The sequence below is a fragment of the Neovison vison genome, chromosome 2, assembly GCF_020171115.1.
Source record: "Neovison vison isolate M4711 chromosome 2, ASM_NN_V1, whole genome shotgun sequence".
Lineage (NCBI taxonomy): Eukaryota > Metazoa > Chordata > Mammalia > Carnivora > Mustelidae > Neogale > Neogale vison.
In genome coordinates, this window is record NC_058092.1 from 234343406 (window position 1) to 234359159 (window position 15754).

Sequence of the window (15754 nt, forward strand, 5' to 3'; positions counted from 1 at the left end):
CCCTGGGAATCAGACCGCACTCCCCATGCTGAGGGCTTGGGACGGCCCTGGAGGGTGGCCGGCTTGTGGGGCCCTGGGGGAGGCTGCTGCCGACTTAAGCCCGCAGGCCCCTGGAGGAGCCCTCACCGGAGCGCCACCTCCTCCCGGCAACGTGACTCCAGAACCGTGCCCTCCCTAGAAAAACTGGGAGCCACGGAGCTCATGGAACCTTCTCTAGGAGCCACGCGAGAAAAAGCAAAACCTAGATGAGACCAATTTTTGTGACGCATTTCACGGAACTCTCCATCGTGGCCGTACGTGTCAGCACGGAGGTCCCCATGGGAACAGTCCCTGAGCTAGTAGGCATCTGGGACCCTGAGTGGTCCCCATCCCGCGTGTGTCTACACTGATGGTGTGTCGTTTCTCCACAGTGTGCCTGCCATGACCTGGTGAGCCTGTGCCCATCTGGGGAGCAGAGCCGGGCATGTGGGAGCCCTCGGAAACGAGTTCTTCTTCAAGGGCAAGACCAACACCAGCTTGCGCCGGTGCCAGTGGCCGGCATAGGGGACGACGGGCCACAGCTTGGTGGCATTTAAAAAGAGAGCCTTCCCCTAATCGCGTCCTCATAAAGTGGTGCTTTTTCTTTTGAACTAGAAAAGTAACTTTAAGACTGGCATACGAACCACAGAGAAATCATTAGCGTGCTCTGCAGTCTTTCTGTATTTCCACAGTCGGGACTGAAACCACAGCTCTGCCCCCTTGACCGGCATTATCTCTGGGATTTATGAGGCTGCTTGTGCTCTCACAGGCTGCACATTTTCCCCAAAAGCTGTAATGACATCACGAACGTGTTTTCCACATTGGAGATGCTGAATTATTGAGCCCAGGGCCTGGCCAACACCCTTCCTTTGGTTCCTTGGAGCTCCTACAGCAAGCTTCCTGCCAAGGGGGTATGCATGTCAGAAGGGTGTTTTGGCTGCGGTTGTAACCCTACCCGTGGCGGGGAGGGACGAGGGGCCAGCCTGTAGCCTCTGTCTGTTTCTAGGGTATAAATCCTCTGGCTGCGTGAGCAGGGAGGGGCTGCTCGCTGGCCCCCTTCCCTGGCATTTGCACCATACCAGAAATAACTGCTTGTAACCTCTAGAACATAGGTAACAGTAAAAGGTTAAAAAAAAAAAAAAAGGAGTTTTGAGTCTTTTACGTTTTTCATGTAACTTGTCTCATTAGGAGTTTATATAATAGTGGCTCAGTTTGACACCTTGCTGGCAAAGTTCCTGGAAACTGGATAGTTCTCGAAAACCAGTGTGGGCCAGGCCCGGTGGCGAACCTCCCTGGGTCCCTTGTCCTCTGGGCGACAGTCGTGAAAGGGGATTCTTTTTGTTAGTTGGATGGAGAAGCTCCCCGTTGTCCCAGGTGTGCAGGAGCTGACCCCTCACCTCACTCACCTCACCTCGTCTCGCTCAGCTGTGACCACCCCCCCGCAAACTCACCTCCTTTCTGGGGACCCCAGGGATGGGGCCGAGTTTATGAAGGTTTCCAGTGGTTTTGGGGGTATAATCCGCCTTCACGGGATCACACCACTTGGGAACTGTTTGTCTTCACCATGTGTGGGGACAGGGCCTGGCTCACCTCAAGAGCCACAGGTTTCCCAAGCTCATGATCTAGTGCTACTTGATCTTGGTTTTTCTTAGGGACACTGGGGCGCTTACCAAGAGCCACTGGGTGATCCTGGGGATTACAGGCTTGTGAGTGCCTCATGCTAATGTTCCTGTTAGCTTGGGCAACCCTCTTATGCTGTTCCCGGGTACTGGGGGACAGGAAGCCCGGCCTTAGACTATCGGCCCCCGTCCTGATGGGGCTGGGAAAGCACGGGTCAGTGTGGCTGCTGCACATGGTTCTGGGGAGAAAGGGAGGGGCTGCTACACCGACCTGAGGGGCACCAGGCGGAGCCCAGCCTCCTGCTGTCCTGGGGCCCTGGCGAGCCGGCTGGTCCTGCTCAAAGGATCTGCAGGCAGAGGCTTCTGAGGAGGGTTTGGCTTTCGAGTTCCCTGCAACAAACCATAAGACGGTGCAATCACCTGTCTCTGTGAGCTGTAACCAGGCCCTCACCTCAGGGGTCGCCGGAGTCCCCTGCAACATGGCCGGAAGCGGAGACTGGGGTCAGGGGCCGGGCTACACAGGTTTCACGTCTGGAGTAAACTTGCTGTACGTGACCTCTCACCATACAAGTTATTGACCTTTGTTAATCTTCTCACCAACATTTCTTCTAACATCTAAAAGATGTTTCAATAGCCTCGCCTAGTTACAAAGGAGGGGCTCCAGAGGCCACCCTGGTCCCAGGCCTTGGGCGACAGGGCACACTGGCGTTTGGGGCCAATGCTACCTGGAGGAGGTGAGCTTTCCTGTGCCTGCAAGCTTCCTTTCAATTTGTAAAGACCTAAAACTGAGAGGCTGGTAAAAATCTTAATTTTCCAGAATCGTGTAACAATTCATCCAGCCATGAATGAACGTGCCACCACAAGTGATCATCCTCCCCGCACCACCGTGGTGTCCCTCTACCCCATGACAATCCAGATTGCTGAGTGAAATGCACTGAAATTCTCCTACCAAAATACTTAATTCAAAGAATCACAAACACACACAGAACATGACAACGAGGAGGAAAACCTAAGAACGTGTTTTGAGGGACAGGCATAACTCTCTAGGGAAGCTAATGGAAAGGTCATATTGAGCAGAGCATAAACTTGGGAGTGACACCCTGAAGACCACGCTTTGGGACTGTGCCGGTCACTTAATATGTCTAAACCTCAATTTCTTCCTCTGTAAAATGGGGGACAAAAGCACCTATCTGAAAGCATTGTTACACAGACCACATAAAATGATGTGTGGGGGTGGGGGACGGGCACCTCGGGGAGGGGGCTGTCAGTCGGCAAAGCATCTGCCTTTGGCTTAGTTCACAATTCTGGGGTCCTGGGATCAAGCCCCACATCAGGCTCCCTGCTCAGTGGGGAGTCTGCTTCTCCCTCTCCCTCTGCCTCTCTCCCTGCTCTCTCTCTCTCAAATAAATAAAATATTAAAAAAAAAAAGCTTAGGAAGTCCCCAGAACATAGATAATTATTAATACCGTTGGCATTCCCTCATGCCACAAATTTTAAAATGCTTAGTGGAAATATGAGAAAAGCAACAAACAATATAGTAAAACACAAGTCACTTGTTTTCAGGGGCCCCTTCCCCTGGCTACCCTAAGAAGAAGGGGTATGGGGGGGGGACCTGGGGTTGAGGTCAGTTAAGTGTGGACCATGTTCTCCTCTTGGCCCACGGAGAACACGGGTGCCAAGACACCTACTTCTCTGGTCTTTGGAGCCTAGAAGCACTCGCAAATGCACAGCAAGTCTGTAGGAAATGGTGTTAGAACCTCAAGGGACACAGAATGTCCTCATAAGCAGATGACCTACTTCCCTGGCATAGGCTCACTATTCCATACTTCCAAGACCACTTAAGAGGATTTTGAAACACTTGACTTGAATTTCTCACAGTACTTACCCCACTAAAATTACATTTCCTCTGCAAATGGGGCTCAGTTGAAAGAATGCAAATGTGTATAATCACCATTGAGCATATCTTTGTGAGCGGAGGAAGCAAGTCTGGAAACCACAGCTGTATGGAAAGTATGCCAAGTTGAAACAGCGAGCAACGGGCCACTGACCAAGGGATAGACTTCAAAGAGGCGTTTCTATACCAGTTCTTATTAAAGGAAACAAAATAGAGCAAATGCCTTAAGTTGGCAGAAAGACCATCTAACATGCCTACGAGGAGGCTGCACACCGAGCATGGGCTGTTTGGAGAGTCAGCCAGGCTCTGCAAACACGGGGGTTACTTAGACTCTAAGTTATAGAGAGGGGTTGCTAACAGGACCTTCCTCAGGAGGTTGATGTGAGGACAGAACCATTAACTGGAAAGCTCTCCACGCAGGTCCCAGTACGCAGTGTCCAATGAGTTATGGGTAAGCTGTCTCACAGCTATTAGGAGCAGATTTACCATCTAAAGGTAACGCAATCCTAACAACAAACTTTGGGTAATAAACTATGGGAATAAATCAAACTCCGTGTCCTAGAAGTTGGCGGAAAACTATGAGCAAGAGATTAGCCTGTGATGTAAAAATGAATGCACGCACCTATAAAACTGAAAAGCTTTGAGGTTTAAGTGATTCATTCCTCAATGATACTGGTTTTGCTCCTAAGAATGAATAAGTATCTGGTCTTGGTAATAAAGATAATGTCAGGTTTTTATTGCAGTGCTGGAGAAAAAGTGAGACCCCTGTTAGAATGTATCATAATACATTAGGATTTATCACAGAAACTCAGGAGGGAGATAGCTTGGCCATTCATTCTAGTTTGTTGGGGACATTTGCAATTTATGTTCATGGCCCTGTTTAATTATTAATCACCACCTCTCTCAGCTATGTTCTAGTTTAAAGGATAAATTGTACGGTTACCATAGTGACCAAAGCCCAAACAGTGGAAATGTTGATCGAAAGTTCTGACCTCAAACCTTGGGATCTGCAAGACCCCGATCCACTGTGAATTGGTCACACTCACCAATGCTGCCTAGGTGAGATGTTTGCTTCCTGCCAGGCCCGAACAGGCCCAGCAGAGCAGCGGAGTTAGTGAAAGAGGAAGCATCCTCCCTTCTCAGATATCAGGCATGGTGACGGGAGCCTAAAAGCAGGTGCGAGGAAGCCCTAGCCTCACAGGGCAGGACCTTACAGGAAGAGGTAGGGTTCCCACATGCCCTGTCAGGCACCGCTTTTCCCGCTGCCTTTGCAAACCTCGGTTTCCAAGAAAAGTCCAGCCTGGCCACAAAGCATCATCAAAATGGAGTCGAGAAAGGACTCCCGACCAGATTGTTCATACTCAATACATATTCCCGTAGACCCATTAAAATCAGGAATTCAGACTCCCATTTTTCTCCCTTTACAACTTCCAGATATTGGAGGAAAATCGAGATATGCCATCAGGTAGAACTGTCCCTATTTGTCCATGTTCTGCTCGTGTTTTAGTGGCAGCTACATATTTCAAAATTTTGAGAGGGTTGGGAATACAGTTTTAAATCTAAACAGAGTCCTCTACCTTGGCTCCCACCAACCGTTATCTCCCTCTGTGTAAGCCACAGCCAATGCATCCTGCTTATCCGAGACCTCTCCACAGGAAGAGGAGATTTTATCACAGGAAAATGCCAGTGATGCTGCAGACATCACTGATGAGCTCATACAGGGTCAGGGGACACCGTCAGCCTCCCGTCCATACTCAGCCTCTCTCTGGCTCTGTGAGGAATATATGCCAAGGACAACCAGTTCTAAGGGAAATGCTGCAATTTCTTTTTATTCTTCCTTCAAAAAAGCAAAAGTCTCAACAAATTGGCTCTCTTAAAAGAACACACTTACACTGGTCTGTAAGGTGAACTTGACCCTTATTTCCGAGACTACCTGAAAACAGTGTAGAAAATGCATATAAAGGAACAATACTCCATCTTTAAGGAAAACTTACAACCCCAAAAAGGAGGCGAATTATCCAACAGGCCAGCATGAAGAAAGGTCCTGGGACGCAGCAGATGTCTGCCATTGCCAATCTGACATTGGAGAGGGGAAAAACCTTGCTTGAAGTGGGTATAAGGAGAAAGCAGATGCCGTGATATGTCTGGGCTACATAAGCAACAGTGTAGACAGGCCCAGTCATCTGTGTAGGCCTGGAGCAGGGCCAGGGCCCGCACAATCCATGCTGGGAGCAGGGAAGGCCAAACCACTCTTCCCTCAGAGCCCTGAGCACTGGCCTGGCCTTTCCCTCAGTTGTCTTGTGATTGGATTTCCAGGAAGAACTGCCCAACTCTAAGGAGGAATTGGATACCCTAGGAAAAGGGAGGCAAATGAAGAACCCATCCTGCAAAAATGTCTGTCTGTAGAAATGAAAAAGAGAGGCAGCAAAACTCAAATAAAACCATGAAAACCAAGGAATAAAATAGCACCAAACACAGGGCTGTGAGGGTCCCAGCTGAGGGAGATGAAAAGTTCCACAGTACAACAAAGACCACAGCAAAGACAACACAACATATGTACAAGTGGTGTCACTTAAGGGATCTGAGTGAAGACGGAAGAAATACCCACAATTATCTTGTAAAAACTTCCCTAACAGTGAGAGGGTCAGATCCATGGATTACTCCTGTTTCCCCAGGAGAAAGAATTCGACTCCTCAATTGTAAGATACAAGCTATGGAAGTTACCGGACAGCAAAGAGACCAAATCATTTCACTTAGAAGGACAGAAAAAAAGCGCCAGCTTCTGACTTGTCCAGGGCAGACGGAGGAAGCCCATGTATAAGAGTTCAGGGAAAACAACGTATGACCCCTTAATTTTATACACACGCTGTGGCTGAGAAGCCAAAGTAACAGCCAAGTGTCTTTGAACATGCAAGAGTCAGGGAGTGTACCTCTGCAGGGCTCTCATGGAAGGAGGTACCATAGAATGTCATCTGCTAGCCAGACAAGGAATGAATGTGTGGCAGAAAGATCATCCATGAGCATCGAATCCTTTCAGTATAGACCTGCATCAGTCCAAACTGTGGTGTTCATGGCTATAGAACAGAACCATTACAAAGCATGGTAATGGAGACAATACAGACCTAACCAGCTGGGAGGTGAATCTCCCATTTCTGGTTATATGGCAGGCTGGTTATTTTGACCTATTTTCTCTCTAAAACCACCAAAATTATTGGAGACACACACACACACACACACACACTATTTTTTTTGAAACAACAAAGAACTGCAAGATAGCAAGATATATCAGGTCCACATCTCACGGCAAGCAGCAGCCTGCAGAGCTGGGTATCTACTGAAGCTGAGAAGTCATTTGGCAAATTAAGGAAACCTAAGTTTTGGTTTTGATACCCTTGTATGGTGAGGGAGACAGGAGTCCAAGGTCAGCACCAGCCCAAGTTTAATAGGACACTATTCCCTCCCTTCCCAACCGTTCCCCAATAAAGCCAGGCTCTACAAAGAACTATAACTCTTGTAAGAATGTTCTAGAAATACTAGGAGACTGTAAGGGGAGTTCCCTTGGTGCTAGGCAGACCAATGGAGGAAAATAAAGCTCTAACTATAAACTGCCCTCGAGGACCTGAAGCTGAGATCACATCACGTTGGTAGCTCAATCAGATCAAGTCATTGAAAGGGGTCTCAAACTGGTACTGCTTCCAGGCACCAGGCAGAGGCCAAATACATCTTCTCTGAAGGGTCAAACCTTCATCCTAGATCTCAACTTCCAGAAGGTTTTCTAGATAATTTTCCAGAAAAATGAGCAGCTCAGTAAAAAAATTACCAAGCACACAAAGAAGCAAGGAATTGTGAAAGAGACCTCAGGAGTAATATACCCAAAGATTTCATATTGTGGAATTATTTGAACACATTTTCTGTATTTAAGGAAATAAAATACAAGTCAGCATATTGCAATAAGGAAAATTTCTAGAAATAAAAGGTAAATAAAACATAATTGCCCCCAAAAGAATAAAATACTTAAGAATATGTCTAACCAAGGAGGTGAGACTAAAGCATGGATGAGAGAAATTGAAGACGACACAAACAAATGGGAAGATACTCCATGCTCATGGATTGGAAGAATTAATGTTATTAAGATGTCCATACTGCCCAAAGGAATCTACAGGTTCAATGCAATTCCTATCAAAATACCAACAGCATTTTTCACAAATGAAAAGAGATAATACTAAAATTTGTATGGAGCCACAGAAGACCCCATTAGCCAAAGCAAACTTGAGAAAGATGTACAAAGCTGGAGGTATCACGAGCCTAGATTTTAAGATATACTACCAAGCTATAATAATCAAAATGGCATTTTACTGGTACAAAAATGGACACATTGACCAGTGGAATAGAACAGAGAGCCCAGAAATAGATACATGCTTATCTGGTGAATTTATGACCAAGGAGGCAAGAATATACAATGGGGAAGTGAGTATCTTTAGTAAATGGTGCTGGGAAAACTGGACTACTTTCTTACACTACACACAAAAATAAGCTCAAAATGGGTTATAGACTTAAATGTGAGACCTGAGATCATAAAACTCCTAGAAGAGACCATAGGCAGTAATCCTTTTGACACTGGCTTTAGCAACATTTTTCTAGATATGTCTTCTTAGGCAAAGGGAACAAGTCAACTATTGGGACCAGCCCCAAATGAAAAGTCTTTGCACAGCAAAGGAATGAACAAAATGAAAAGGCAACCTATTGAATGGGAGAAGATATTTGCAAATGACAGTTCCAATAAGGAGTTAATATCCAAATATACAAAGAACTTGCACATCTCAACACCAAAAAAATCCAATTTAAATATGGGCAGAGGAACCGAATAGACATTTTCCCAAAGAAGACCTGTAGATGCTCAACAGACATATGAAACGATGCTCCACGTCACTGATCACCAGGGAAATGTGAGTCAAAACCACACTGGGCGGGGGGGCGCCTGGGTGGCTCAGTGGGTTAAGCCGCTGCCTTCGGCTCAGGTCATGATCTCAGGGTCCTGGGATCGAGTCCCGCATCGGGCTCTCTGCTCAGCGGGGAGCCTGCTTCCTTCTCTCTCTCTCTCTCTACCTGCCTTTCTGTCTACTTGTAATCTCTCTCTGTCAAATAAATAAATAAAATCTTTAAAAAAAAAAAAAACACCACACTGGGATACCACCTCCCGTCAGAGTGGCTTGTATCCAAAAGATAAGCAGTAACAAATGTTGGCGAGGATGTGGAGAATGGGAACCTCTTGCACTTTTGGTGCGAATAGAAGTTGGTGAAGCTACTGTGGAAAAGAGTATAGATGTTCCTCACGACATTAAAATAGAAATATCATAGGATTCAGTAATTCTCCTACTGAGTACTGACCCAAAGAAAATAAAGCCACTAATTTGCAAAGATATATGCACCCCGATGTTGACTGCAGCATTATTTACAAAGCCAAGACGTGGAAGCAGCTCAGTGTCCATCGATGGATGGACGGATAAAGAAGATGTGGTGTGGATATACAATGGAATATTACTAAGCCATAAAAAAGAATGAGATCCTAGAGAGTATTATATGAAGTGAAATAAGTCAGGGAAAAACAAACACCCTGTGATTTCACCTGTGGAGTCTAAACGTGTAATCCCAAAAACCAAACGAATGAACAAATAAACAAAAGCAGAAACCAACCCATAAATATAGAGAATAAAATTGGTGATTGCCAGTGGGAGGAGAAGTAGGAGAATGAGCAAAAAGCGGTGAAGGGGAATGGCGGGTCCAGGCTTCCTGTTATGGAAGGACTAAAGCCTGGAGACGAAAGGCACAGCACAGGGAACACCGCCAATGCTATCGTAATGGCAGTGTATGGGGAGAGATGGGAGCGAAGCTTCTGAGCATGGCCTCACGTACGGAGTTGTCAGAGCCCGTGGTGTGCACCTGAGACTAATGTAACATTCTGTGTCAGCTGTCTTTCAAAAAAAAGGAAAACACAGTTGAATGTAAGTGCAAACTGTGTGAAGCCAATTGTAGTTTGATACCATTTACGTAAATTGAAAAACACGGTGTATGATATATTCATTGGCTATATGTATCTATGTGAACATATTGAAAAGTTTCTATAGAAAAATCCACATCAACCTACAAAAGTGATTGCATCTGAGGTCGTCGCAGTGACATTGTCTGGACTGCCTTTTCTTTCTTTTTTTTTTTTTTGATTTTTTAAAAATTAAATTTATTTATTTTCAGCACAACAGTATTCATTATTTTTTCACCACACCCAGTGCTCCATGCAATCCATGCCCTCTCTAATACCCACCACCTGGTACCCCAACCTCCCACCCCCCCAACACTTCAAATCCCTCAGATTGTTTTTCAGAGTCCATAGTCTCTCATGATTCTTTTCTTTTTTTAAAAAAGGAAGCTGTGCATGTCACCTATCTGAGATATAAATAGGCACATGCATGAGATAACAATGGGCAGTACCTGTATAGTGTAAATATGGGTGAGTCCTACATTATTTTCCCTCTTCTGTATTTCAAACGCCTTAACAACTCATGACAACCAAAAGGAAATTAATTTCAACCTTTGGGCCAAAGGAAAAAACAAAAGCGGAAGTGTAGGTTATTTTAAAATACGAATAGGTCAGAACCAGTGAGCACAGACAATGCAGTGTTTGGAGGGAAATTCCTAGACCCCTGTACTTATTTGGTAATGTATGCATAAAATAAATAATGAAGTATGAACAGAAATGAAGTAAGGGTCTAAGAAGTTAGAGAAAGAAATCTAGAGATGGAGGGAGATGAGGAAGGGGAAAAGCAGACATTAGAAAAACAAGGAGCTGTCATTTAGCAGAGACTCATTATACCACAGGCTCATGATATTAGATATTTTCATGAAATGACCACGAAGCCCAGAGAGGCAGGTGCGCTCGCCATCCAGGGTGTGCTGGGGGGACTAAGGTGGTGGGGCTGTGGCCGAGGAACAGAGACCGGGAGGCTGCGTTGCTTATAAGGCCCCAGCCAGCTCCTGTGGGAGCTGCCAAGCGGCCAGAAAACGCTAATAAAACACAGGCTGGGAAGGGACAAAACAGCACACAGACTCAAGGAACAGGGTTGAGGATTACTCGGTTAGCCCTCTAGAAACAGGGAGTTGGATTCTTACTTCATTTTACACACCAACAACAATGGCAGATGGACCAAATAGTCCAGTGTAGGAAAAAAAAGATCACAAAAGAATGAGACAAAAACCTTTGTATTCTTTGGGTACGTAGGTCTCTCTAAAGACAATGAGGTGGCAGAGGAGAGGAAAAGAGTTTACAAAAAAGGAAAAAAAACCCCACAAATGGATCTTATATCTTTGAAAAGAAGTTCTGCCTCATTTATGGGAAGAGAAATGTAGACACCACTTATTTTTTTAGCTATCATATGGGCAAAGAAAAGAAAACTCTCCGAATACTGTGTTGTTGGGGAGTTGGGGAGTAGAAATCAGCAGGACTCCTTTCCAGGCTGTTCCGTCTCATCAGATCATATGGCTTTTGGACAATCATTGTGTTCCCGGGATGTTACCCCACAGATGTCCTCTGCAAGGCCCTGAAGTCCTTGAGCAAGGACATGCCTGTTTGATGCAGCAAATGATTGGAAACAACCCACATGGCCCTCAGTAAAGGACAGGTTAAGTAATTTATGGGATGGCTCCACAGCAAAACACAAAGTAGCCGAAAGAACGAGGTGGACCCCCATATCACCGCTCAGGGACAGCCAGCATGCTAGAGATGGTGGGGTGGGCTGCCACGTGAGTTCCAAACGAGAGGCTCAGAGGAAACAAGAGGCCAGCAAGCTGGCAGGTGCTAAAGGTGGGTGTGAGGCAGACAGTGTTTCATGATACTCTTTTCTCCAATTTTACATGTTCAAAAATTTCCAAGTTTTCAATAATTTCTCTCTGCAGAGAAAGAAACAGTGGAAAGGAGGCTTTTGCCTGTATTCCAAGTTGCAGTTACAAAAGCCTAGTAATCCTGCTCACTTCTGGCAAAGGAAGCCTGGGGCAGAGGTGGGAGGGAGACCAGTTGTTAGAATCTAAGCAACCCTCTGTTCTGTTGGAATGGGTAATCATGGGCATCTATGACCTGTTAAAAAACATAAAGGATAAAATCAGCATCATTTTTCTCAAGGACAGCTTGCGTGTTTCTCATAACTTTCTAAATGAGTGGAAAGCAAACACCCCTTAGAAAACTGTGACCATCTGAATGGCTTTCCTCTGTGGTTCCTTCTCTCCAGAGAGATACAGGAAATAGATGTTTTTAAAGACAACACACGGGTTTGTCACATGAATAACTGGTATAGGATATGAAACCAGAGAAATTTCAGTTAAGATTCCTAGAAGTACTGGGCAGGTGGCAAGGAGAGGTCAGCAGGAGTCCAAGACCTTGGTAGCTACGTTTCAGATTTACAAGAGGAAGGGACTCAAATTTTTATAAACTCGTGACTCACGGAACGTGACGGCCACAGGGGAATAACCGATAATGGGATGAGACTTATTTTTTACTACTTTAAATTCACATCCACTCGGCATGTTCTTCTCCCATCTATTATGTTCAAGGGACTGGACGTGGGTGTGCCTGGGGATGCATGACCCAGTCTGCGCCTCCTGACCTTGGGCAGAACAGATGACAAGGTCGCCCCTGAGGCAGCAGGTGAGCACGGAGGCTCACGGGAGGAAGGCGGAGAAGGTCAGACAGGAGGCTGCCTCGGACGGCATCTGGGCAAAAGGGGGAAATTTGGAAAGCAGCGAGCAGGCATGGTGGGGTGCCGGGGGGCACAATTTCCAGCACTTGTGCTCAGCTGTTAGCTTTTGGGTTGCCTGGCTTAACGAAGGTTTTTAGAAAGATCAGCTTCGTTGTATTTCATCTCACTTCCTTGGGAGAACATCTTGACAAACGGATTTCCTTTTCTCATTACATATCAGCATTTCTGATGAGAAAGGATCTAAATCCTCAGATTTCCAGGCCCCATGAGTGCTGGTTTAAATACCAGACACCCACACAGGCCAGAAGGGTACAAGTCCTTATTCATTCAAATGCCGAGTTCATTCTGTTGAAAAGGACTTGGAAAGTCCGGGCTCTGCCTCAGAGTCCAAATTAATTCATTTTGCTCACATCTATATCCTAAAGCGTTTAGGAATGAGGAGCTGTTGTTTACCAGGAACAGCTGGGGGTGCGGGGGTGGAACTGCTCAGCACCCCTTCTGCGAGGCTGGGGAGGGAGGGGATTTGGAGCTCCTTGAAACAGACATTGTAACCCGCACCCCCACCCCAGGCCACTGAAGAAAGCCGTTGTTCCGCAGCCCTCTCAGTCCGCAGAGACCGCACTGGAGGAGCTGGTCTCGTTTGACAGAACATGGTTGGTGGTATGTTCCGCTGACACAGACAAGGCGCCGAGGAGGAGAAGCGCCTGTCAGAAACACGGAACCGACCATCTCCACCTCTGCGGAACATGCACGTTCAAACACCAACTTCTTGGTATTTGAAAACGCGGCCCCAGGACCGCTCTGATTCTGAGCAAGGACCAGCTCCTGGAGAGGCGAGTCAGGACCAGAAGGACCCGAGCGCGCTCGCATCACAAGCCAAAGGACAGAGAAATACAGGACTCTGTGTTACAGACGCAAGCCTCTCCAGGATGCCAGGAGGTCCGCCCCCCCTTCCCTCTCGGCACCTTGTATCTCTGCAGCAAAATGGGGGCAAAAATGAATTCAACACGGCGGGGATGGTCAGTGGTCTGAACTAGGCTAATCTGAACAGTCTTCAGCCAGAACAGTGTCTGTCTCCCTCCTCTCCAGCTACCCACTTGTCCCAGACTGCAGGCAGCGAACGTGGTTTTCCCACCCCTGGGAGCCTTTCTACCAAGCTGTTCGGCCTCGCTGTACCTGGTTCCATCCTCTGCAAAATGGGGCCAAGGGGGATGTCAGCTCCCAGGCTCCGGGAGAGGGTCAGAGATGCCCATAAAGACGCTTGGCTCAGGAATGCCAGCCACGTCATCGGTGCTCAGTAAATGTTTGCTATGTTACACCGATTTAAAATAGAAATAGAAAGCTCCTTATACCAAGACAATTAGTAAAACCGCACACCCAGACACATACATGCCCACGGAAATACACGTCTACGCTATTCGGTTTTGAGAATAAAAATAGCAATGAATCCTGTCGCCCCCGTTTTGAGGACATTTCTGCAGTGCAGAGAAGCTGTGCCAGAAATAGGGCTGGCAAGCATTCTCAGGGGCCTACCAGCTCTTTCAGGAAAAGACTCTGATTCAGCAAAAATCAAGCTCAGGAGCAGATCCAATTGTCCTTTTTTGGTTCTTATTTTCCTGAAGAAGCTAATCTGACTAGAAAAACAATCTCAGCCAGTTCAGTATTATAATTCACTGATAAGATTGCTCAGAGGAAAAGCACTTCCTAGCATTTTCCAGGAAACTAAGGGCTTAAAGAAATCAACAAAAATGACCCTGGGCCAAATATCCTCACACAGCAGCATGTATAGTTCAAATGCCATTTCATGGGGCAAACCTTAAAATAAAATACAGATAAATGCTAAAAGAGGGACACTTGCATGAAGGTTTTGCTCTTTAGGAGAATGGCCCGGCTACGGATTGAAGGTGCCTCTTAGGCTCCCTTTAGAATCCCGGCACGTTTCAGTCTGACAGCCGAAAATTGCATTGCAATCTGCTGCTACTTAGTACAGCCCTCTCTAGACACAATTTTCTGTGAGCAGAAATCTTTTTTTTTTTTTGACAGAAATATCTATTTCTTAGATGTGACATTGAACACATTTTTATTTAAACTTTAAATGACTTCATTAAGCCAATTAATCAGAATAAACTGAATAAAGGCATTCAGGAGGAGGACACGGGGGGTCACAGAGGTGTGTGACTGCCTACAGTTGTGCCTTGTGTCGTTGACATCCTTGAAATCTAATGAAAAAACCCCAACAGTTTGTCCCCATCTTGCTCTCTTCTCTTCCAGGAGCAAAATTACGCACACTGATGTTTGGCAGTTGAGAATACGAGTGGTCTTCCTATCTTGCAGGCTTTGGAGGGTCGCACCTCACTGTTCAGGCTTAGGTGGCTCGAGGCCTTCTCTTATGTGACAGGAGGTCGCTCCGTCTATGCCCAAACTCTTGTCATTTTCCCTGTGTGGCGTCTGTGTACCGGGCTGCTGCCTGCCTCCTCCCCTGGGCTCCTCTTCCCGACCTGGGTTGGGATCCTCTCCAAGCATCTCAGACCAGACTCTGCAGGCGCTGTCCTCCCCCTGAACATCAGCCTTGCCTCCCTACCCGGGACTGGCTGGAGGCCACCGTGATGATGGTCTGCCGGCTTCCCTGAGAGTGTAAGTAGGTCAGAGGGCACCAGCACACAGATGTTTCCCCTCTAAGGTCCCTAGCTCACCCAGTGTTTCTGGGGCCTCCCTCCCTTCTGGAAGTCGGGTCAGTTGACTTCATGAACCAAGTGTGTGGTCCAGACAGTGATCCTCTGGCTGGATTCTGTGCAGGTCATCAACTGCCAGGTGTCTGTCCCTCCTGTCCCGGCCCAGGGGTCAGGCCGGAGCCTGCCATCTCAAGTGGCTTCTTCCCAAGAACTTCCTTTCAGACTTCTGCTCAAGACCCACACTTGCTAGGTGCTGTATCTTCTCCCCTTACTACACATTATTCTATTTTAAAAAATGATCATAATGATAATATTGACTTCTTTGGGAGGCTGCAAAGTTGAGTGATTTTTAACCCTTTCATGGAGAAAAACAACAGAGAATATCTTAAGAATGACCATCCCCAGAAGGGCTCTAAAGCTTTCTGGGATCCGTGCACAGACTTCCTTTCTTTCTTCTTCACTTCCTGCCAGACTGAGATGAACCACCCAGCAGCAGGACCCACGGAAAAAGGCACCTGGTGCTTCCAAAGTGGCCTGAAAGATGGAAACGTCTTTCTGATTGGTCTGATCCCTGTTGCCCTCCCCTCAGACCCAACACACACAAGGGAGTCTTCCTGTAGGGCAGGGTCAATGCCATGCTGGGTGTGGTATTCTGTGATGCTCCCCAATGACACAAGGCACAACTGTAGGCAGTCATACACCTCTGTGACCCCCCTGTGTCCTCCTCCTACTCTCCTGTTCCCAAGCCCGCCTTCTGCCTTTCATGCTCTGGGGGAACTTGGCAAGTCAGCCAGTAGCCAGATGAAC

At 46.8% G+C, this 15754-nt stretch overlaps 1 protein-coding gene across 1 annotated transcript in view; it reads right to left on the reverse strand.

Annotated features, from left to right (window-relative positions):
• The window catches only part of ADAM12 (ADAM metallopeptidase domain 12), a 328649-nt gene that overhangs the window by 3686 nt on the left and 309209 nt on the right, over positions 1 to 15754 (reverse strand). The window contains exon 22 of the mRNA XM_044236851.1: positions 1909 to 2027. Coding sequence (XP_044092786.1) covers positions 1909 to 2027 — 119 coding nt within the window. The remainder of the gene's footprint in view (positions 1 to 1908; positions 2028 to 15754) is intronic.